This window comes from Leuciscus leuciscus (assembly GCF_965113295.1).
Source record: "Leuciscus leuciscus genome assembly, chromosome: 18".
Classification (NCBI taxonomy): domain Eukaryota; kingdom Metazoa; phylum Chordata; class Actinopteri; order Cypriniformes; family Leuciscidae; genus Leuciscus; species Leuciscus leuciscus.
The window spans coordinates 19,065,301-19,091,371 of record NC_138742.1 but is presented as its reverse complement, the minus strand read 5'-3'; the positions used below and the strand labels follow the sequence as shown (position 1 = coordinate 19,091,371).

At 37.8% G+C, this 26,071-nt stretch overlaps 2 protein-coding genes across 4 annotated transcripts in view; one reads left to right on the top strand and one right to left on the bottom strand.

Moving 5' to 3' along the window:
• klhdc8b (kelch domain containing 8B) overlaps positions 1 to 15,468 on the bottom strand; it is a 133,531-nt gene extending 118,063 nt beyond the window's left edge. Inside the window, exons 1-3 of one of the 3 annotated variants that reach the window (XM_082146341.1) lie at positions 15,249 to 15,468; positions 613 to 1,180; positions 349 to 494 (exon numbers count right to left, since the gene is read on the bottom strand). The gene's annotated coding sequence lies outside the window, so the exon portion shown is untranslated. The other 2 variants (XM_082146340.1, XM_082146342.1) reach the window with 2 other exon arrangements.
• Positions 15,469 to 22,150: 6,682 nt separating this feature from the next.
• LOC309481428 (amphoterin-induced protein 3) lies at positions 22,151 to 26,041 on the top strand. The gene has a single exon (XM_082146336.1). The coding sequence runs from the start codon at positions 22,710 to 22,712 to the stop codon at positions 24,159 to 24,161; it is 1,452 nt and encodes a 483-aa protein (XP_082002462.1). The 5' UTR covers positions 22,151 to 22,709; the 3' UTR covers positions 24,162 to 26,041.
• The last annotated feature ends 30 nt before the right edge of the window (positions 26,042 to 26,071 follow it).

The window sequence follows — 26,071 nt, the reverse complement described above, 5'->3', positions numbered from 1 at the left end:
GATATCATTAAGAAAAAAAGATTCATTAAAAGAATGAATACCTTATTTGGCTTTTTTTTTAATTGGATAAAAATAAAAATAAAAATTGCTTAAGCATTAATATTTAAAAACTTTTGTCTGTCAAATAAAAGTCATGTTTTGTAACTAAACAGTAACAAAACCGGATAGGACATGCCATCAGAGGGAGGATAATATAATCCTACTAATCAAAGAGAAAATTCACAGATTGCCGAAGGCTTACGTGTGGATGGAGGCAAGCTGCCGGTGGAGATTGTGGGCCGATCTGATCTGCTCTTACATTTATTTAAATAAACCGTATAATTCAATGGCCAGAGCGTTGACATTTACCATTCACTATTTACTGCCAGAGGCTCAAGGGTAGACGTGTGTGTGAAGGTGTTGGGCCACAAAGCAGCAGTCTGGCCCTCTCCAAAGGTCACTGCGTCTGCGGGGACCAATGGCCCTGGATAGTCACTGAACCTGGCTAATTTGGACTTGAGCATCATTAAATAAAGGCTTCATTATGGTGGGATGTGTGAATAAATATGACCTTAATGCTGGATAGAAAGAGAAGCACTGGAAAGGTTACAGACATTATATGCAAAAACTTACTAGGTGCATGTGTGGCAGACAGCAGGATCTCTCGGGATGACAAAAAAAAAAAAAAAAAAGAGGAAAGCAGATCTTTAAATGGCAGCAAATCGGTTGTGTAATTAAAATGCTGTGGATTATGAGCCCAACAGCATGCCACAACACACAGCGTGTTAACGACTCCAAACAGACTAAGAATTATGCAGGAAAAACATCAGTTTCATCTGGAGCAAAAAGTGCTGCCGCTAGGCACTCCGACTGAGTACAATCAGTCCAGATCATATGACACCATCAGGCTCTTCTTTGGGTTTAGAAGGAGCAGTTTTGTAAGTAAAATGAATCCTTCTCTTGGCTTTTTGTTAGACTTTCCTCCAAGTAGAGAGAAAAGACAGATGCATCAGTCTCATTTCCTAAAGATGATGTCAGGAACTTGGGAAAAATCCCAATTGTTTAAGGTCTATCTCCCTTGCTGTAGAGTTTATTTCACATAGAAGGAAGAGTCTCGTGGGAATTGTAGGAGATGATGATGTCACTGGGATATGCTGTCCAGTGGATCCACGGGATAAACCTCAGCTCCAGTCTGCATTGCCTAGAAAACACAGAGGAAGTATAACAAACTAAGTACTGAATGTACGGAAGAATGACAGAGGGAGCAAAAACAAGAGAGCGAGAAAAGGGGAGAGAGCCAAGAAGAAGAGAAACAGATGTTTATGTTGTGTTCTTGGAAGGACTCCTATCTATAATTAGGCCAAGACATCACGTGTTGCATTAAGATATTGTACACGAGTTGCATATTGAAGCTATGAATGCAGATGGCAACAAAACTAGAAGCATATAAGGCAGTGTTTTTAGCACTATAAAAAGAACTTTGCACAATAAAAAAAAAACAATAAAAAAACCCCACAAACTATGCCAAGCCTAAACATCTTTTTCCTCCCTATTGAGTGAATTCAACTGACATTATGTTTTAAAAAAACCTTTTGGACCTGACGGTAATGGTGTCCTAACCTACGAAATTGATTTTCTATGAAGTGTCTGCTCACAGGGAGAAATTTCTACACTCTCTCCACACTAACTTGAGGCTGTATTCAGACCCAGACCCGAGTATTTTAAGGATGCTGTATTCTACCGAAGAAGGTAAAAGCTATTTTTTTTCCTGTAACAATGTCAGGTGGCAACTATGAGAGACCCTGAGACAGCTACAGCTACACATTTCTCAATTTCAGACAGTTAGAGGCTCTTAAATCCTCAGAGCACACAGCAAAACTGAATGCACAGACAGCTGTTAAAGTTTATAAAAGCCAAAAAAAGACAGAAAACTTTTTTGTTTTTGTTTTAAGCTTCAAAATTTAACTTCAGTAACCACATTTAATGAAATTAGAGTCAGCAGAATTCAAAAACAAAGATGCACAGTTATGTAATAATTTTCTTAATAGGTATATTTCAGGGTGGTAGTGGCGCAATGGATAAGACACATGCCTTTGGTGTGAGAGACCCGGGTTCGAATCCACTGTGAGACACCAATGTGTCCCTGAGCAAGACACTTAACCCCTAGTTGCTCCAGAGGCGTGCGACCTCTGACATATATAGCAATTGTAAGTCGCTTTGTATAAAAGCGTCAGCTAAATGAATAAATATAAATATATATTTTATATGGTTTTCTATTTCTTAAAGCATAATTTATCAATGGAGTAAAGAATAAACTTAATTCAATATTATTTTAAATCAAGTCTTATTAGCATATGCAAATTATGCTTTATGTAAATTAGTCTTGTTTTGAGTTTACATATTTTTAATGGGTAACAAAATAAAATAAAATAAATAATTAAGAAAAAGATGTTTGCAATAGGACTATTTGCATTTATTTGACAAGTTCAAAATGAGTCCACATGTCTAAAGCCTGCAAACACAAGAGTTTCAGCAAGGGAAAAAGACACAGACAGATAGATAGACAGATGACAGTGATTTATGCGGTAGGGAACACAACCTGTAGGGAATCCTATGGAAATATTTCAATTCATTAAGATGCTTTATTAATAGGATGAATTATAATTGCTAAACAGGAAGGGAGTCAAACTGTAAGATGGAAACCCTGAACAACACAATACTGAGTGGAAAAGACGGATTGGCCTTGGGCACAGCTGACAGTCCTCCAGAAACATACTGTTGGATGAATCAAGTATTCTGTACAAACAGTTCTTGGTTTCAGCAAAGGCTCCATGACCGTTTAGTAAGACTTCTGGCTGCATCTGCACTGGAAAAGACGCAGAGGAATTATTCTCTCTTAAAGAGGGGTTCAAGTCCGTGCCTGAGCTCCAGATAACATTTAGAAGGCTGATCAGCCTTAATCCCTCAACTTCACAATTGATCCAGGCTCAAAGAGCTCTTTTTTTTTATCTGTTCCATCATCCCTCCACAGACTGAATTTTTCATGCCTGCTATTGCTAATGTTCTGTCCAACCAAATGTACATGCAAAGAGCGCCGTTTCCTTATTTCCATTCTCCACCATCCTCTCCTGCCTCACGTCAGCCTCTCTCTTCTCGCTCCCATTGATAGTCACCGATCACATGAGCCCCCGCATTTCTCAGGCGTTTAGCCTTTGGCACAAAAACATGATTACTTCTGCATAAGAGTTTCCAGGGAAAGGGAGTTGAGCCGGCTGGGGCCTTGGAGAACATGCAAGGTGTGTTCAAAACAGCTTCAAAGTAACACAAAAACACTGAGACACAAGCTTAAAGGCATGAACACATTATGAATAAATCAGATTTCTTCTATAATGTAAGGTGCAAAGGCAGCATCTCAATCAAAGACATATTTGATGTAAAAGCATACTTAGTTAAGCCAAATTTTATACAAAAATATTTTTAAATGGTTCCTTCCTCAGGTACAATACATAAACATGCATTGAAATGATTCCCTTTTTGCTTTTCGGCTGTGAAAGAGTACCAAAAAATGAAGTAAATAGAAGCAGTCAGAAGCAGTCAGGGGAGAACTAGTTAAACAGAGCATAAGGTAAAATAAACAAAGAAATTTAGATGTAGCGGCCTGGGGATGCAAACACAGCCAGGAGTGTGAACACAGAGGATGGGTTTATATCATAGTGTGTGTATGTGTGTGCACGTGTGCGTGTGTGAACACCACAGCAAATATGTTCCTGGATTCCCTTGGTGAATCAAATAATCAAACGATTTACTGCCTCACCGCTCAACGTCTCTACTACCACCAAAGGCAGGAAACAACATCATGTATACACATACACACGTCTGTTTTTCCATCTTGGTGATTTTGGACTGCCTTCTATAGCTCTTATACTGAGCTAAGGATATTTTCTGTTCCCTAACACCTAAAACACAAACTTCCCTGCATTTTTACACTCTCATTAACTCTCAGATTTTTCACTACACGATTATCACGCCCAAAAGACTTCACAAAATATTACGATACATTGTTATAACAAAGTATGTCGAAATCACTATATATCGAAATCTTGACAAAATAAATAATGCTATCAGTCAAAATCATCATCATCATCATCTTTTTTTTTCTTTTTTTTTTAAGAAGAAGAAGTAGAAGAAGAAGAATCACAACATTAAAAGGCTAAATTCAATCAGTTCATAATTTTTAGACCTAACCGTTCCAATTCATATGGATTAGTTTTTAAAATCTCTTAATGAGCTTTTTGAAGCGTAGAAGAGTCAGTTACTGCCAATAGAGGGACAGAAAGCTCTCAGGTTTTATCAAAAAGACCTTCATTTGATTTGTTCGCCTAAGATGAACGAAAGTCTTACAGGATTGGAACAACATGAAACGTGAGTAATTGAAGACAGAATTTTCATTTTTGGGTGAACTATCCCTTTAAGAACAGTAACTAATTACATTAATTCAAATACTTTACACCACTGTGCACCCAATTATTGAAAGAGAACTAATTTAGACAAAACCTGACCACTTTAACACATGCTCATCTGGTCCCCAAACACGTCTAGTAATGTGGCACAGAAAACGTTTCACTAAAATGACAAACTCACACCGAAAGGCAAGTGCTATTCTGACACAACTTCTCCTTACAGCCAGTAAATCTATCCTTATCTCTTAACTCCATTATGCACATCACTACAATAGTAAGCAATGATTATACAGGAAATTTATGCAACAGGAACACACTGTCTCACAAGACCGAAAAGGTTATTCTAATGCCTAGCCTGGGGGTCCCTGCACACATTTATCTTACTGTCCCACCACAAAGAGAGAAAAATATCTCTCTTCTACTTATCTGATCTCTAACCCCACAATCTATTTCTTAAGAGATAAGAGAAACTAGGCCAGCCAGCCGGAGGAAAGAAAGAATAACCCATCATAAAGTAAATCACTGTATGAAGTTAGAAAGATGCTTTGGTTGGTTAGGGAGTTAGGTTCGTTTTATTTTGTTAGGGTTTAGGAAAGATGTTTTAAAATAAGAAAGTTTTGTTTGTTATTTTGGCCCGGTCAGCTCCTGAATCTAGAGTCTCAATTTAAGACAATAAATTCATCATTGTTGTTCCAAATTCACTGCATTCCAGAGTCTTTCATGTTGCACCCTTGTCCCTAGAAGGGGAATTTAATGAATGTCAATGGGGTCCAAAACAGCACTGTACTTCATTGACTTCCATTACATGGACAAAAACAGTTATATTGAAAATATATTCTTTTTTATTGCCAGATCAAACAGGTTTGGAACAAAATGAGGGTGAGTAAATGATGACAGATTTTTTTTTTCTGGGTCGTGCACAGAAGACCAGCGGCCAAGGTCAGGATTTATGTTAAATAATACAAAAAATATAGATTTGTTTTTCACCAAACCCTATATCATATACCCCCTGAACCCTTGGAATAAGAAACATTCATAGCACCATTTTGTGATACTTTGCGTCTTTTTTAAAAGCTTGATGCCGGTCGGTATTCACTGCCATTATATGGACAAGCGTGTTCAGGACATTTTTTTTTTTTTTAAATGTCCTTTTGTGATCCGAAAAAGAAAGATGGCCATATGGCATTAGAACAACACCAGGGTGAGTAAATTATTTAATTTTCATTTTTGTGTGAACTATCCCTTTAGGTGTGTGAATATGGATATTAATATAAGGCAGATAAGTAGGGTTTGGATCTGGATTGAAACACACACACAGAAGGATTAAACAAGTAAATTGCATAAATGAAATGTTAAATGTCTGTGCAGTGATCTCTGTTTAAAACTTCAAGAGATTTGTAGAAAAGCACTTTGCCGTCTTTCAGTGCCCAGGATTGCGTGCAAATGGCCCATTTCACTTTCTTGCCTCAGCTTTCTTTTCTGTCTTTTTCCACAGAGCGCTCAAGGTGACATGTCTTTTTAAACACTGACCTTTTGAAATATTCTGGAGTGCTGGGACTGAAGCTGGATATTGAGCAAGAGTGTCTTTAATTAAAAGAAGTCTCAGATTCTGTAACACCTTCAAAGGTTTAATTGAACCTAATAAATACCAGGGTTGTGTGCCATTCAGAATTGAATTGAACTAAAAATGTCTTTTAAATTCTGAATTTGACTTTATTAGCAAACATTATGCAGAATTATGGTCTGAATTGGAATAAGAAAGTAGAATTAAAATAGAATAGAATTTTTTTTAATCCAATGGAAATACACTGCCATTAAAAATTTGGAGTAAGTAAGATTTTTTTAAATAAGGATTTTAACCCAAAAAAGCGACATTAAAGGGTTAGTTCACCCAAAAATGAAAATTCTGTCAGTAATTACTCACCCTCATGTTGTTCCAACCCCTCAAGACCTTCGTTCATCTTCAGAACACAAATTAAGATATTTTTGATGAAATTTGAGTGCTGGATCACTCCTCCACAGGCTTATGGACACTATAACTTGCTGGCCCAGAAAATGCATTAAAGACATTGTCAATATAGTCCAAGTGACTACAGTGGCTCAATCTTAAGTTTATAAAGCGACGAGAATACTTTTTGTGCGCAATTTTCATTTTCATGAAAATACTTTTCATTTCCTTCTCTTTGGGCCTCGAGTCTTTTCACGTAGTGTAATAGCGTAGCGCGTCTGTGTTGCACGTCACCACGTAGGGTCACTATTGGGCGACGCTAGTCATGTGTGTGATACGTGCTGACGTGCAACACAGACGCGCTACGCTTAAACACTACGTGAAAAGACTCGAGGCCCAGAGAGAAGGAAATGAAAAGTGGAAAAAAGTCGTTATTTTTGTTTGTTTTTGCGCACAAAAAGTATTCTCGTCGCTTTATAAACTTAAGATTGAGCCACTGTAGTCACTTGGACTATATTAACAATGTCTTTAATAAATTTTCTGGGCCAGCAAGTTATAGTGTCCATAAGCCTATGGAGGAGTGAGACAGCACTCAGATTTCATCAAAAATGTCTTAATTTGTGTTCCGAAGATGAACGAAGGTCTTACGGGGTTGGAACAACATGAGGGTGAGTAATTACTGACAGAATTTTCATTTTTGGGTGAACTAACCCTTTAAAGACATTTATGTAACAAGATTTCGAATTCTAATAAATGCTGTCATTTAGAGCTTTCAGTGTCCATAAGAATATAAAGCAGCACAGCTGTTTTAAAAATTGATAATAATCAGAAATATTTCTTGAGCTGCAAATCAGCATATTATAATTATTTCTGAAGGATCATGGGACACTGGAATAATGATGCAAATTCAGCCATCATAGGAATAAATTACATTATAAAATATATATAAAAAGAAAACCTGTTTTTTTAAATTGTAATAGTATTTTACAATAAATTACCATTCACTTTTTAAACATTTGCAGCAATAACCTCAGAAGCAATCTGTTTTTGCCAGGAAAATTTGAAAATTGCAGGAAGTCACGGACCGGCATTGACCGTTCCAATATGGTGGACAGCTTAGGCTATGTCTATGTACTCTCAACGGCTAAAGATAGAGTGTCCCGAACCAAATGAATTCCCGTGTCTCGCCAGAACATGGCGCCTGCAGCTGAATCATCCATTTCCACCACTGGCTACAACGTAATCTTATACAGGTATAAATTCCTTTTAAATTGATTATTAAATGATATAATTAAGATTTATACATGCTAGTTTCCATGACAGAGTTCAAGATAAGTCTTTGTATTACTACTGCAGCTGCCAGTTTGCGAAGTTTCACATGATGATTAAACAGCAAGCACAAACTGCAAAAGCAGCAGCCCTTCCGGCACACTCAGTTTTCGAATTCACTCACTCGTTTTCATTCACTCCTTCAAGTGGCCTATATTAGTGGAGTAACATAGGGAATAGTGAATGAGGGTATAGACGGCGATTTTGAGCACAGCTTATGTCTCCCTCATCTTATAGTGCTGGGGGTGCTCCAGGACAGGTTTGAAAACCACTGGACTAATGAAGTCATATGCTTTGTGAAGTCAGTGAGTTCTTCATGTCATTCCATTTCAGCATCTTGTGGAGTGTAGCTAATTCAATTCAAAATCACTTCAGGAATTGTAAAGGAGCCAATTTTTCAAGGTCCATGCATTTAGGTCTCTAGCTAGAGTTAACATCGCTGTTCTTCGTGTACTTCAAATACTGATACCACAGTGGTGTTAGATGGTGGAAAATAGAAACACAGCTCCTCAGACAGAACTACCGGTGGAATCTAATAGGATCTCTTAACTTGTCTTATCTTTTCGTTAAAAAAATAAATAAATAATTATGCCAACTCCTGACTGACTACATTTATTCATTTAGCAGATGCTTTTATGCAAAGAGACTTACAAATGAGAAACATCACAAACAATTTATCATGAGAGCCAACAATATTTGCTGTACACAATGCCAGATTTAAGTATAAACTAGATTAGTTGCTTCTTCAACAAATGTCAATGTTTGAGTGAACAATTTAGACGCTAAAAGAGACAGAAACAGAGGGAAGCGTTTACAATTTTACAAGTTAAGAGAAACATTTTTCATGAGAAAGGCAAGCAAGGAGAAAAGGATTACCACTGTACTAATCTGCAGTCCAGTGAAATGATCAGGACCACTTGAGACACAAATAAAGCCTGCTTTCTGTACAAGTTCATCTCCTCATTCCTCTCTTGCTGACACACACACACACACACACACATCCTCATTCCATAATCTTTATGTTAATCTGAGGGACTTGCATTACTCTTTATAAGCAGAGACCTGTCGCATAGTTATTTAGTGCCTAAATAAAATAAAGGTAACACTTTACAGTGAGATTCCATTTGAACATTAGTTAATTAGCCTATTATTGAACAAATCTCAGCTTACATGAACTAATAATGAACGGAACAGTTGTATTTTTACTAGCATTAATAAACAGCCTAAGTATCATGCATTGTTATAAAATGCATTAACTAACGTTAATTAATGGGACCGTATTGTATAAATAAAACAATACTTGAACAGCGAAGGTAAAATAAAAGGTTTAGGCTACTTCCAAATCAAATCGCCATCAACAGCAATGCTGGGAAGATATTTAAATTGCATGCTGACTAAACATGCATAACGACGTTACCCATAAAGAGGGGGGGAAAAACATAAGCCATGTTCCAACTTTAACACTTAGTATGTTGTAGTAAAGTCAGCTACAACATTCAGAAAAAAAACACAAAGACATTCTTTATTAGCTAAACTTGTACAAAGACCAACCTTTAAAAAGAATATATTTATTCATTATGACTAAATTACTATCAAAATGCCTCAGAAAAATAAATACTGTACTACGATAGTTGTACAGTAAAAATAAGAAACAGTAAAAAAAAAAAAAAAAAAAAAAAAAACTTCTGTGACGTGGTATTAACTATTATAGCTAGTGTTTTTGATACTCTTTTTGTCCGAAAATATTTTACCTGCAGTCGTTCACGTGACGCACGTGCAGATAATGAAGTGATTGAAGGCCGCGTCTTCATGGCTGGCAAACGATAGGACGCTTTTGCTGATTGTTTCAGTTGTTTGTAGGTGTAAATATCCATTCGTCCGAGGTTCTTCTTTTTGTTCTCTGGATTCTAAAGTGCCGCGTGATTTATAGATTGAAACCCGTTCCAAACGAATGCGCGCGCTGTAACCGTATTCAAACGGAACAATTCGCTAAATTCACGGAAATGAACCGAAACAAAAGAGTGATTCACTCTTCTAAGCAAAGGACAGAAAATACTAGATAGACGACATACTTGCTGAAATATTGTGAGGGAAATTGTGAGTTCTCTCAGTTCGGGCAAGTGATGAGGTGAGTTTTTCAACGGCTCTGTTCTTACCGTAATTTCGAGATGACAACGCGTGACGTTCTACTGGGTCAGGTGGTACATCGGTCACATGATACAAGTAGGCGCTCTTTGAAAATTCCCAGCTTATTTTACAAGTTGTAAAATGAGCTCTAGGGAGTGGGACGTCCCTGGTGAAAAAAAAAAAAAGCCAAGTGTTTATACTTGCAGCCATACTAATTATCAGTATATTTCAAGTGTGTTAATGATTAGTTAACTTAAAGTGTGCTATTTTGAAACCACTAATTTTGTACTAAGTATATTTTAGTTGTAATTAAATTGTAGTAAAGCATAACTTTAAGTGTATTTAGTGTACTTTTTTGTACTAAATTGGACCAACTTCAAGTATACTTGGTATACTTTAAGTATATGCCTGTGTAGGGACTAATTACATGCTTGATTAGTGATATTAAAGTGTACTTTATTTGTGTTACAAGAACATTACAAATTCATTACGTGTGTCTTCGAAACAAACAAGCAATATATCATAAGTGTGTATATATATATATATATATATATATATATATATCATTTAGTGTATAAAATTATTATTTTTATTATAAATATTTTTTAAAGATTTCTTTTTGGCGTTTTATTACGATAGGACAGTATCTATACAGGAAGTGAGGTGGGAGAGAGAGAGTGGGGATGGGATCGGGAAAGGTCCACAAGCCAGGACTCAAACTCGGGTCTCACAAAGTACATCAGCACTACATGTTGCACTACTTCTTTTTCTTTTACTTTTCTTTTACAACGTAAATTACACGCAGTGTATAGATACTATGGCCCTTTCTTCTCTCTGCCTGCATATGTAAGTCACTGTTTCCAGAAAACCAACCTTTCGCCAAACAGTCTGTGTGTGCAGGTGTGTTGGTGTGCGAGTGGGTGGTGTGAAATTCAAAGCATATTAATGTGAGCATGTTCTCTAGATAGCTATTAACAAGTTTATAATTAACGTTGTAAACTCAGTAGGGTGTAGGGGCTGTGAAGGGGAACCAGTGGTCGCTGGCTGAGTGAGTGTATTGAGAGGCCATCCATCTCCTGTGACCGTATCATTTCTCTGTTGGAAGAGCACTCCACAGGAAGTCAGGCCCTTTCTTATATGTCAAATTAGAAGGGAATCCCTACAGGCCATTGTTAGGCATCTATAGTTCCCTCTGGGTTATGTATTTGAGGAGATCTGAGACTAACCTTTCAGCAAATAGAGGGAAAGACCAAAGTGAATATAATTGGAAATCCATGCACAATAATTTTCTCTTTTTACATTTGCACTTTGATTCAAACAAGTGGATTCTGCCTTAATACACCGCTATAATATCTCTGATTGGGGCGTCACCTTAGATGTTTGACAGCACAGTGAGGGGCTGAAATAATGGAGACTGTGAAGGACGAAGCCCCCCTTCACCCAACCTGCTCAAAGAAATGACTGGATTAGGCAGTTAATTGCCCAGCGCTCGGACATGGATTGACATCCATGTAACAATTACACTGTAAACTGATGGCGCTTTGAGGATTGATGGCGCTTTGCTAATCTGCATTCAGTCATGTTTGCTTTCATTCTTTTCTTTAAACGATTGTTGCACAGGCTGCAGTTTCTAGATATGACTTTCTGTGAATCAGCCCTTAAGTATCTCTCTTCATGGTGCCTGAGTTAAAGGGTTTACCAGTTCTGTTTCTGGGGACTTTGTGTTATTTAGTAGAATTGGTGTCAGGTCAAATTGAATGGGGGGCGAAGAGGCACATCCCTTAAATCCAAAAACTACAGAGAGCCATAAAAGACGGTGTTTATTGGGAGCACACACAACTCATTACACTTCTCATTAATTACCAGATGATAAAGCAGCCACTTGCATATCAGCCTGTGGTGCAAATGGAAAAAAAGTGCACGTTAATTTTTCTAATGATTATGCAAATGATCGCCAAGCAAGCGAAGGTTATCACGTCTGCATGCAAGGCAGTAATTACCGCCTCCAGGGATAAGCACGAGACGAAATCATTAAACAGAAGAGCAGCAATGCATTTAAAACATCACCTTAACAATCAAATAGAACTAAGCGGTCAAACTAAAAAGTTTGACATTTAGAAATTAACAGAAATTTTTAGGTACACTTAAAAAAACATAGTATCTTAGCATATTTCTATTAAGGTAATTTCATTATAGAAATCATATATAGAAATCATTCATAAATCCTCCTCCCCTTAGTGGTTGTAAGACTTTAAAGTTTGTTACATTACGTTTTAACTGTTCCTCTAGTCCAGGGATATCCAAACTCAGCCCTGGAGGGCCACTGTCCTGCAGAGTTTTGCTCCAACTTGCCTCAACACACTTGTCTGGATGTTTCTAACAGAGATGGTCTTATTATTTGGAGATAAGAGGGTCAGTGGCACTACCATTGGAGAATGCGTAACAGCTAACTTGGGTCACGTGTGCTTTGGTAACCAATCACAGTACAGCCTTGACGTCATTAAATTATTTCAAAGTTGTATGATAGTCAGTCACTGTTTGTGGATATATAGAAATGAATGAGAAGTGCAATTGTCAGTGACTTCTCTTATAAGGGTATGCTTACAGAACACCATTTTCAACTAAAAGCTGAAAACTTTTTGTGCGTTTTGGCCATTCATTTACACAACAACAGTGTTTTAGGGGTCTGAAAACACAAGGTTTTGAAAATGGGTTTCAAAGTGCACGATTTTGAAAACGATGCCTTGACCATCTCCATGTAAACAATAAAAACATGAATTTGTGAAAACGGTAACATCATGCACATGCGTATTATATGTTCATGTATGCGTATTATGTTTTTGTGGAGTGTTTATTGCCAAAGTGAAATCGCCAACTGCTGGTCTGGCATGCATAATACAGCCTTTTTAGTCATTTTCACAGATCCGTGTGAACGGGAATCTTTTTGACAACACTGTCGTCTGTTTTTAGTACGTAGTTGTGGTGTAAACACATTTTTTGGGGGGTGTAAACTAGAAATAGATCAATCCAAAAGGAATGTTTGAAAGCAAACATGTTTAAGATTAGCTGATGGACTGTCGATTCATTAATAAGCTATTCATTGATAAGCTATTTCCTCATAAAAGCGGTTTATTCAGTATAGTGAGACCTCTTCTCCATTGACATCCATCCAGCTTCTTGTCACCTTCTCTGCATACCGCAGTGTTAACAGGCATTACGCTTTTTTCGGCTAAGGTTGCAGGCTTGCCTTCAAGTGGCTTTGTTTCTAGTATGCCTAGTAAGACTCTGGCTGCGTCCGAAAACTTAGGCAGCTGACTTGTTGCCACGGTGCCCTATCAGGCAATGACTTTGCAGGCAGCATTTACACATGAAGGTTCCTCACAAAACTGATTTCAAACAGACCTCTGCGGCAGCGTAACGGTTTAATGATCTACAGCAAAATAGAGAGAGCTTTGGTGAAAACTAAGCTATTTAATTACTACAATAGTAAAAAAAACAAATTACTACAATAGTAATTCACAGGATTCTGGGATATCAAAGGCAGCGAAGGATACATCTATGCTGCCTTCCTACCATTGAATGTGTCCTCCGAAGGCAGCATTTATCAGTTTTCGGACACAGCGCTTGATTAGCTGGTTCAGGTGTTTAATTGGTGTTGGAGCTAATCTCTGCAGGACAGTGGCCCTCCAGGAGCAGGATTGAACAGCCCTGCAGTCAGTAGCAGACCCCGGCTGAGGCGGCATAGCCTATACTTGCTTAAAGCAGTATACAAGGTGAGTATGAGGCACAGCCCCCACACACAGCTCGATTGTCAAAGACAATTGTCCATTCTCTCTCATCTCACTCAAATTTGGATTTACTTTTTTAATACATGTTCATGGTTGCATTGTGAACAATTTATCAGTGCATGTTATTCCAAAAGACAAAATTTGTTTGTTCTCGTAATCTTTAATCAAAATGTAAAAACTCTCTGAAAGGACATCAGGTAGCCCATTCTTTGTATTAACCAATAGCCAAAAAGCTATTTAGCCACTGTTTTTGCATTCATTCTAATATGAAAAAGTACCACCCCTATAATTTTGTGTCATTCAAAATTCTGTTTCACTTTCTGGCCGCGAACACCAATTCATGTTGACTTTAAAGCAAATGACATTTCTCCAGACCCTAAACCCTCATTAAATCAATTTTGAAATTACTGCTAATAATGTTGACTCCTGTTGTATTTTTCTCATTGATAAGTCACTTAAAGTGTTAGTTCCCCAAAAAAAACAAAAAAAATCTGTTATCATTTACTCACGCTCATGTCGTTTCAAACCTGTATGACTTTTGTTTCTTCTGCGGAATTCAAAAGAAGATATTTTGAAGAATGTTGGTAACTAGGCAATTTTGGATACCATTGACTTCCAGTGTATGGACAAACATATCTCACAATATATCTTATGTTCCACACAGAACAAACAGGTTTGGATATATGGGTAAGTAAATTACAGATTTTTCATTATTTTTAGATGAACTATCTCTTTAAAGCGTCTGCTCGACTAAATTAACTAATGTTGACCTAAAAAAAAAAAAACTTTGTTGAGGTGAAGGCAGTGGAAATGACATTGAAGGTTACACACAAAATATGAGCATAAAATGATGAAGAGCACAACTGCGGATTTCATTACTGTTAGCTTGTTAAATGACTTTGTAAAAACATTAATCACAAATGTATGCCGTTTTAGATGAAAGAGAACAGCCATGCAACAGGTGATTAAATTAAGCGAGATTATTGCTGTAGGCTACTGTGTACTGTGACAATAAAAGCTCTTGTTGATATTGGATTTGTTTAATCAAGCGAATAATAAAGTTAAATGCCTCTCACTAAACAACATTCTCCATAATAGGCCATTTTCTAAACAAATCATTGAGAGCCATAGCAGTTCAGCATCATAGCAGTTGGGGGTTGTGCAGTGCTGACCTACTGCGGAACAGCATCTCCAAAACCCATGAAAACACACTGAAGACACACTGCACAGACCGCCTTTCCCAGTCGTGAACTCAAAAAAATATGCCTGTATATAAAAAAACAGTAGCCTACATTCTACATCAACCAAAACATCCTGAAATCAAGATTAAATCTTAAAGGTTTCGTTGCAACCAAAATTTTAAAAGCATCAGCGTTCCTAACACACGACTTCACAGTCGGCTTCTATCCATTTGATACGATTTTCATACGACGGTCAAATATTTTATAGAAATTATAATTTAATTTATAATCGTTTAAATCTTAATATCGAAATACAGATTATGCTATAGGTGGATCTTCTCAAAAACAGGCACCAACAGTGCCTCGAGTAGGCTATAGGCTATGCAAAATAACACGACAAAACTTTCAACAATAACCTTCTCGTGCGTAGTATTACCTTTTTGTTTTGTCCTGCCCGTGCGAATCTCCCAAAGTCAGTGAATAAGAGTGAGCTTCTTCAAACTTCAGTCAGATTTTCATCTCACCGCGCAACACATACAGGAGACACAGCGTTATGCCAGCGGTTAGTTTGGGTTTCGGACAGATGCGTCTCGCACGAGTATCTCCATTGGCTCAGCATCAGTTACTTCGCCCTCCCCTGAATGCTCACACGCGTGGTCTGCATCCTGGATGTATGCATCCCCTAGTTACTTTGACACTTGACAGAGAACTAAAGTGAACAGTTTGTGATCACAACTAACAAGTATAGCCTAGATTTATCTTACAGCCTTTTAATTTAACTTCAAAGTCTTCAAGGGTTCAATTGGCAGACTGCTCATGACAAGAAATTGCTCGTTTTACATAATCTTATTCTGTTATTATTTGCAATGACAGAAAATTGCTTGTTTACTAAAATAATAATCATTGATATCTGATTTGTTGATTCAGTGCATTTCCCTAATCGTCACAATGTCAGTTAAAATCTTTGTTCTCGTCATACAGAAGAAAAGGAAGAAAACACGTGCTTCCACTGGAATGCGTGATGTAGACTTTCGAAATGAAGAATTGGTGATCCTGTTGTTGTGATCCTCCCTCGAACCCTCCTGTGCCTCGCATGCTTCGACTATTATAACAAATGGCATGGGTTATGGGGGTGCAGTGAGTGACACAGCCTCACTAATGAAGTGCATCGGTGCAAGCTGTCATTTAGTAACACTACTGCCCCCTTTCGGTATTCAGTAACATTGTCGTGTATCAGCAACACTGTGACTCACACCATTAATTCCAGTGAATATCTCTCTGGAAAAAGTTTCTGTTTAGCCACATACGGTAAAGTCGTGACTGCAAAAGGCCATTACTTAAAAAAGGCCACCATTATGACCCATAAAAATAAAATAAAAAAAAGTGTGTGTGTGTGTGGGCTATGCACTGTAAAAAAACAACAACAGATATTCATGATTTGTTATCACAACCTTTTTTCTTTTGTCAAATCAACTTAGATCATTTATGTGGTTCAGATAACATAATATTTTGAGTTTCTGTTGATTAAACCAATCTCCATTGTTTTAACTCAAATTTTTTATTTCAATGAACTCAAAATTTTAAGGCAACCAGTTAACTTACTTTTTAAAGTTTTTACAGTGTACATTATAGTATATTCAGACAGATTTATTACAAATAATCAGCTGTATATATCCAATAGAACCACAAATGAAGCATGCCATAATTAAGGGCAAAGCAGATTAATCAGTCATGGGTCTGTATCCATGGAAATGGAGCGAAAATGTTTTTCTCATTATTTTCGAGTCATTAAGCAAGATACTCTGTGCTGTGGCCTAAAAGCAAGTTGCACTACACTTTAAATGTGGGCTAATTATGCGACAGCACCTCATTTAGCCTGTAATTGAAAAATTTCTGACTACCAAAAAGACAATTAATGAGCAAAATACATATTGGGGTAATGGTTAAAATGGAAGCGTGCATTGGTAAAACCAAGCAACAAATACAGAAAAATCAACAGGTTGCTATAAGGTTTTTTGGTCCATACATGAGATAAAAGACATTTCAGATTAATACAGTGAATAATCTCTGTTGCCCTTCTAATTGTTTGCTCAAGCAATAACAAGTCTTATTGTTACAATATATTGAATGTGATGAATAGACCTGAAGTCTTGCACACTAACAAAGACAGAGATCCACAAACATACAGACAGCACACTATTCCGTGTAATTATGACTCTCCTCACTGCCTCCATGGTGAACTCGATCAATTGATCTCATTTGCACATTCTCCAGAGGAGGAATTACTGCCCGTTGTCTCCAATCGATCACCTCTGCAGAGTCTCTGTGTGAGTTCACTGCTGAAGACAGGAGGTCAGCAGGAGGAAATGAATGCTCGAGTCAAACTCCTCGACAGGCCAACACAAACATCTCAAACACAAAGAAGAAATAAACTGAGGAGGGAAAACAAAAAAAGGCATTTTGTCACACTATCATGATATCAGAAGCAAAAAACAACACTGCCTAAAATAATCTGTATTTCATAACATTGTGTTTTGCATATGAAGAGTTCAGATGCAAAAGCCTCTAAGTGCCATCTGAAATTTTCTTCTAGAATGATCATTTTTATCAAGCTTGTATATTTAAGTTCAATAATTTCACTTAAATGGCAATGCAAATTACCTATTAATTGTCATTTAAGTGAAATTACTAAACTTAAATATACAAGCTTTATAAAAATGATCATTCTAGAAGAAAATTTCAGATGGCACTTAGAGGCTTTTGCATCTGAACTCTTCATATATAGGCTATAAATCATGTGAGCAGGGACATAACTAGATATTCAGTAGCTTTATCTGAACAATTACAAAACAAAAACAAATAATGAAAAATGGAAAAAGTAAAAAATCGATAAAGCTGTTTTAGCCAACAATTTTTTTTATTTAAAGTATCCCATTCAGCATAAATTCACTGGACTAAAATCATGCAATTTGTTACGTATGTAAGTGCTTCCACCTACTGTTTGTTTATATGCATAACCTGTTTGATGATGCAACGTCTAAGAAATTATAATACATTAAATAATAAAACTATAAATTATTACATTTAATGACTTTGGAACAACCTAGTTTTGAAAAATGCCATTGTAACACGTTTGGGTAGCCTACAGGGTACAAAAAGACCTCGACAGTAGGCTACACTTTCCCAAAAATAAAACAAACAGACCAAACCTGATTCGCTCTCACCCTGACGTCCTGCTAGAATGTTCGAGCATCGCACTTTCCAAATGGTGGGAATTGCGGATGTGATTGAGATTTAATTTTAGAAATTTAGAAATTTTTTCACCTAAAACTGGTGTAGCGACTTCGATTCGAAAGGTCAGTGAATAATAAGACTTTAAAGTCCCCCTGTGGTGAAAATTAAATTTTTAATGTTGTTTATTATGTAGCCTATATGTGGTGTTTTTATATGCCTTAAGACAAACAATATACAAATTCATAAGTCAACATAATTTCTGAGTATTTTCTCTTTAGAACCGCAGTGATCTTCAAATGCGGTTTGAAATCGCTGGTGTTTCTTAAAGCTGCAGTCCGTAGCCTAACTTTTTTGGGTTAAAAATTATCCATAATACATTTTTGAGTAAGTAGCCTACATAACCAGCCAGTGTTCAAAATATCTGCTTGCCTTAGCTTGATTCAAAACGGTAAGCTTGTAATAATGTTTTCAATTCCAGTGGTAGGCTACTGGTGGATTTCTGCAGGAAATTCGAGCATGTCTTTGCGTCATTACGTCACACCTGTACACATAAATAATGTGTCCTGGCTAGTAGGCTATACCCAGCAAACACATTTACATTGTGGCAACGTCTGTGGCACGTTGCATTTCTGCTATGGCAACGTCGCGGTCTACTGCTCGCAACTTTGTAACAACGTAGCCTATAATTGTAAGATGGGACAGGGCTGTAGCAATGTTGTTGCGTGACATTCAGCAACTGAGAGAGACGTTCTGACATTTTTTTTAATGCTAGATAGGCCTATAGATATCCCCCATTTAGCATTTTATGTTTTGAGGTTAATTTTTAACTAGTCAGATGTTAGATAATTATATACTTTTTAAATATTGTTTATCCTCATTATTTAATGGGGCTATCTGTAAATCATTACATTGTAATAAAAAATATTTATAATAAAATATAAATATAATAAAAATATATATAATCAACACCTGCAAGTGTACACTTTGAAGAGTAAAAATTACAGAAGGTTACGTTAATTCAACTTTATTATATGGTAATCAAATTGCACTTCCAAAAGTCAAATATACAAAATAAACAAATATACAAATTTCTTTTAAGCATAATAAATAAAACATAAAAAGCAAAGATCAGAACATTTAATGAACAAAACCGGGTTCTGTACATGGCAGACAGTAGTCGAAAGCCGGGCGATAAAGGTCGGTAACCGGAATCAGTCCAGGAAACATCCACAAATCCAGAGAAGCAAAGAAACGAATGAGACTAAATAGCAGACAAATCAAATGAAAAACTAAACAGTGCGAGCGAGGCTACATTACATTAGAAAATGAAATTGTATTTTGTGTTTGAATAATTACGTATCTTATTTAGCTGAAATAAATTAAACGCAATACTCACGTATCTTTGCTCGATGAAGAATGAGACAACACAATGAGCCCAACGGGCGGTTGAAATTTAAAAGGCTGCTTTTCGCACTTCAGGGCAGTGACGAGTACTATGTAGTCCAGTGGTTGTCAAGACACCATGGGCACAACCTTAAGCAATGGCCCTGAACGGTGGTTTAATGTCAACATTGTGACAACGCTGTAACAACCTTCACCACACAACGTAGTTATAGAAATGTTTTGGCCATGTTGTTAAAACGTTGTTAGAAGGTTGGGTACGTTGTGCCAACATTGTGTTTGCTGGGTATTGCATGTGAGGATGTTGGAGGTGGAGATTTATAGCCTTTTCTCACAGCACTTGATATAATTAAACTTAGCAATTTGATGGCAGATCCAGAAAGGTTCAAACAACAATCACCAGTGACAACTGGAGATTCACCCGTTGTAAAATGCAAAAGACTTTGGACTTCGTAGTGGCTACAGAAAAAAACAGACTGCAACCGGGTCCATGCGAAAACAAGGATAAATATCGGAAGGGCTTTTGAAAGGTGGCATGAACTCCGTGTTTTGAAGCAGTTCAAAACGGACGCAGAGACGACTTTTTTTCTGCTGGACAGGTAAGACATAAGCGATCGTTAGATTTAATCAGCACAATTTTCTGCAATGCTTTTTTCCCCTTAGTTGGTCAGATCAAAAGTGGATGTTACTTACTTGTTCAGATAACATTTTCCGGTGAAAATTCTTATGTTGTTCATACTTCCAAAAAGTAGAATCTGTGATTCCGAATGCCAGGATCCACACCGGTGCGGTGACTGACAGCTGCACATTCTTCTCAAAACATTGGATTAATCCGCGCTGTGCCGTGCCGAGGCACAATCCACGCAAAGTTAATAATTCTGCGAATAACTGCAATTGCAGATTTCGAACAGAGATGGCGACAAATAGGAAAAACTACGGACTTCAGCTTTAAGTCACAAACTACCATGTAACCAATCATGTCAACATGTGGGCGGGCTTTTGCATATCATTAACTATGACCACATTGAAGCAGTGGAGTCTCAAGAGAAGACAGGTTTTCCCGGTATATTTTTCTGTTGATATGAAAAATCGGATAGATTTAGCAATATAGTAGGTGTATGATGTATATTACGATGAACATGCCTTTCTCCACTGACGTACTGAGTTGTTCAAAGCATTTGTAAGGATAGACTAGGCCTACTGAATATTAGAAGGCAGCTGCCTGACTGATGTGAACAGGAACATGGTTTGTGTAACATTAGCAACACATTATAAGCTGTTTGATAACGTTGTCAAGCAAAAGGCTAATCCTATTAATTACGGTTATGTGTCTGACCTTGTAAAGAGCGATACCAATGTGCAGAGTTTACCTCAGTAAGTTGACTGAGTGGATCTCTGAGCTGGCGTGAGTGAGTGGAGGCGGGGTTAATTAGCATATTCATGGATCCGCATATACTGAATGAAGCAAGGGTGTAGTTACATTCAAGCTATTTTAAGGCATGAATAATTTTATTTCACAGGATTTTTTTTTTAAATATGTCATTTTGGTGATCAATGATGAGTTTTAAGGGATACAATTATTGACTACTACAGGAGGACTTTAAATGGTTTATCATCAAAGACAATGTATAAGGCTGCAACTGAATTCAAATCTTCTCCCTGTTCAGTTAATTTCCCCCACATTCAGCATCTCGTGTGCCCAGATCATGTGAGTGTAGAGTAGTAGATATACTGTGCAAAGCTGTTTCCAGTCATTTTCTGGAATACTGTAAGACTTATCAGTGTTTGGTCTTGTGTGTGGGAGCTGCTACTCTGTGCTTCTGTCAATGTGACTGCTGCCAGCTATCTATGCCATGCATCAGTGTTTCTGAAGAGATGCCACCCTAACAGAATGACAATCTATAAAAACAAACATCCTAATTCCATTTCACAGCTTTAGATTTGTCACATGCTGCAAATGATTAACTTGCGTTGACTCCAAGATCCATTATATTCCAAAACATTATGCTTGCATGGGCCTCATTTTGCACCCATCTTTTAAAAAGCATGGACATATGAATTAAAGGTGGATGTCATTATGTAATTATTTACAAAAGAGGTAACAAGGTTTACCTCAATCAAAGTGATCCGATAGATAGATAGATATTCAGCTAATCAAATGAAACCAGAATAGTTAGATATTCAAATCATTTAGATAAAATATCAATACTACCATTCAGATGTACAAGATGTGGGAGACACACTGTACTCAAAGGCCTCTGGAGAAGCACAAACAAACCAAGACCAATTCAGTGTGACAGCAGTCAGCTCCCTCAGGACCACCATGACCAAGACAACCGACAACAGCTGCCAAACACTGCCTGGCAGCGAAGATGAGGGGGAGTCAAAGCTGACTGGTACCTCATGCTATACAAACAAATTCTCTCTCATCCAAGTCCAAATGTTTTGATGATTTTCATGAAATATAAGACGATACAAACAGCATCCGAAATCCTGTTAAGAGATAGTCTGTATGAATTTTTTTTTTTTGGAAACGGAAAAAGACAAATCCAGAGGGGATTAAAGGAATTAAACAATTGGAGAGAGAAAGAGACAGAGTGAGAGAGTAGAAAGAAAGATAGAAAGAGAGAGCCATATCGGGAATAATCACAGCATGAGAGGGAGAGACATGAGGCGGTGCTCTGAATAGGAAGCAGAGGGAAGGATGGGAAGAGATTAGTGCTGCACTCTGTGGACTCATCACTCAATGAAAGAACACTCTGCAAACAACAAGGGTGCTCAGCCTCAGGAGAACTGCATGGGAAAGGTGCGAGTTTCGTTTTAGGGAAATATAAAACTTGCTGGAAAACGCTTTGGACTTACTGGATATTTTCAGATCAGGATAATTGGTTTGAAGAACTTCTAATTATGGACTGATACATCAAAGTAAGAACAGAGGAACCAGATCTAAGAAGGTTCTAAGTGACTTTTCTGGTAGGCTTTCCTGTGTATGTTGTGCTAAAAGAATACGTTAACCAATGTAAACATTTTTTTATTATAAATCATATTTACAGACTGTTTTATTCTTAGTGCATTCCTTGCCCCAGATACTGTCCATCTGCTCTTATGCTGTGATGATCTGCTCTTGTGAAATACTGGAGGACATGACAAATGTAAAATGACCTTTTTAGGATTTAAGAGCAGAGGGCTTCCTGTGTTGAGTGTTTCTCCAACTGTGCCAGCACTGTTCCTGATGTAATCCTTTTAACGTGCAACCAAAAGAATGATCTCTTCACATTATATGGTTTTGATCTCGCTCTTGTTTCGGATCTCAGGAGCTAGTTGTCCTCAGGGCTGCCTGTGCACCTCTGACATACTGAGCTGTGGCTCTTTAGGTCTGGATAGATTCCCCAACCTGCTTCCATTCACGACTTCTGTCTTGGACCTCAGTCATAACAGACTAACATGGCTGGCAGCCGACAGCTTCTACGGGCTCCCAAGGCTGCACACTTTGCATATGTCTCATAACCGCATCTCCTTGCTCAGCCCGGGAGCTTTCCATAACGTCAGTGGTCTACGATACCTGGACCTATCTTCCAACAAATTGCAGGTGGTGGGGAAGTATCACTTCCAGAACCTACCGGCCTTGGAGGTGTTGCTGCTATACAACAACCGTCTTTCCCGCGTGGAAAGCAACACACTAATGGGGCTCGGTAGTCTCAGAAAGGTTTATTTGAGCCTCAACCAGATCACAGACTTCCCGTTCTTCTCAGTTCGCAAGCATAGCCACCCCAACCTGGTTATGCTGGACCTCTCCTCAAACCGTCTGTTTCGTTTGCCCATGGATGACATTGTGCTGTTGCCTGTTGCGGTGCAAAAAGGCCTGTTTCTGCATAACAACAGTCTGGAGTGTGATTGCTCTCTGTATCGCATGTTTTGGCACTGGGAGCAGAAGGGATACGCAAGCGTGAAAGACTACAAGGATGACTACAAGTGTCTGAAGTACGGTGAACCTCAAATCTCAATAAATTTTCTGCGCTCTGCACACTTCTTTGAGAACTGTACGATTGGGAAGATGATATCCCTGATATCCCCAAAGGCTGATAAAGTTGTTTATGAGGGTGAACAAGTGAGACTGGACTGCACTGGCACTCTAAACGGAGAAGACCTGTCCTACAGCTGGATCATTCCTCATCAAGAGAACATCTCTCAGCTGATCCAGAATGGAACTCTACGTCTCAATCAAGACGGTAGCTTGGATATTCTTGCTGCCCACTCCATAGATTCGGGGGTCTACCAGTGCACTGCTGTGGATAATACGAGGATGATAAATGAATCACGAGAAGTGAACCTAACTGTCGTAGCCCAGCGCTCCTCAGAGGAGCCGTTCAACACAGGCTACACCACTCTTTTTGGGTGTGTTGTGACCCTTGTCCTGATATTGATGTATCTGTATTTAACCCCATGTCGCTGTAGTTGCTGCAAACCTCCTCCCCCCTCTCCAGGCATCTCAACCTTTGGGGAAGACCGCTGCACTCTGGCCTCTATCTTTGCAGATCCTTCAACTGATCGACTCAAGGGCAAGTCTCAATCCGACAGGCACGTAATGTTCCTTGAGCCACTCATGGCAGGGAAAAACGGCCATCTGAAAGCTGCATTTGTTGTTGAACAGCCTGCAATTGAATGGGACACAGAAAACATTACCATTATCAGCGAAAGAAATTACTCAGAGTAGCACATTTGTGACTTCAAAATAACCTGTTTGAATTATAGGTACAAGTATCACCAATTAATCTGTCATTATTCCCTAATAAATTATTTTGATCCTCAGATTTAGAGGGTGTCTCCGGTCTCACAGTATGAAGTAATGAATGCATGGGACTGTGCTGCTGCTAGTAATGTGCTGAAAATCCAAAGCGGCAAAATGTATATTTTAGAGACCCTAAGAGCAAATGTATTGATTTGCCCCAAAAAGCTCAAAAGTCACTGTGACAAACAAAAGACACTGGTTGTCAGTAATGCAGTAATTTGCACAGATCAAAAACAATCAGCGCTTCCTCTGATTTAGTCAGTTACACATCTTTCAGATGGGAAGATAGTGACCACAAGTTCTTCATGTATAGTTTTGTCCCGCATCTAGATGTTGTAGATATTATACTATAAGCAGACGGTGGTTTAAAGAGAGGACATTTCAGTAATCTAAATCCTCAACAGAAGACCTTTAGATCTATTTAAGACTAAGGTTTAATCTCTTCAGTTGTGTCATTACTATTAGATACATCTAATATTTTATGTCAAGAAAACGAGGAATTTTGATGCGGAACCATGATGTATACGAAAATAAATGTTCTACTAGCCTGCACCTAGCAATTGTAAAAAGCAAATAAGATAAATGAAGAAGCAGCAGCAAAGGCAATGTAGTGATGTCTGTTTATGTGTGATATTATTCATTTCTGCACTTTGCATTAAGCAAATTGCTCTTTCATTACAGAGATGTGCTATGGGAGAGGATTAACACCCCTGCCAGAATTTTCCCTCCCACACCATGCACAGTATGCAAACTAAAAGCAAAATATGAAAATGAAAGGGTACCAAGGTACAGAGTTAATCCATGCAGTCCATTTCCAGATGTGATCAGATTATCTGCGGCAACCCACTTTCACATACGTAATACGACGACACATGTCCCCTGGTTGTTTGACAACTGTTGTGCAGTTCACAAAGCCCTGCCAAATGCAATGCTACCAGATTCAGTAATCTAAATCCTCAACCCTAAATCAACCCAAAAATAGGCCTATGTGATCGTATTCAATCATTTCTCATTAGATCTCATTATCTTTAAGTCTGTAACATGTACATCCTATAATGCCAAAACATTTATCAGACTCACCAAACTCATCTCGTTTTATGTGGTTCCTTTCTGTGCAATACAGAGGAACAACCGAAAAACAGTTTGTAACTATAAACAGTTTGTTTGTTTATAGAGTTGTTTTAAAAGATGACTATATTAAATGAGAGATGAGATGACCAGGAGTCAGATTTTAGCAGATTACTCTTTGGGGCAAACCTAGATTCTCCAACGTTTTCAGCCTTCTCTTAATCCTTTAAGCTTTTTTTTTTTTTATTCTGCTGCTGGCATGATTTGGTCTTATTTTTCTTTCTAACCTATACTGAACTCAGGAGGTGATAAATGTAACCAAACAACAGATCATCAGACAAACAACATCCCAGCCACATCTGACATTCACTTGGGTTGAAATATAGAAATAGCAGAAAAGGTGTTTTAAACAAAATCTTACGCATTATTTTTAGAGACATAGCCGTTTATCTATAGTAACATTTGTGAAATGCCCTGAGGTATTTTCTACAGAAGTTCAGCTATCCATATTCATGTTTGTCATGTACAGAGGGCAAATTCAGAGTCAGTTTTGAAATAAAGATGCATAATCTTCTTTATACATTTAAACACACTGATTCATTGTTTTTTTGACAAGAAACAAACCCTTTAGAAAATTGCATCAGCATCAGACCAGCAGAATCAATTAGGAAATGATGCCCTCTGCTGGCCGGCTATAAAACCATTAGGTTGAATGTTACCAATGCCGCACATATGAAACAACTTTGGCATTGATTAACCTCATTGGA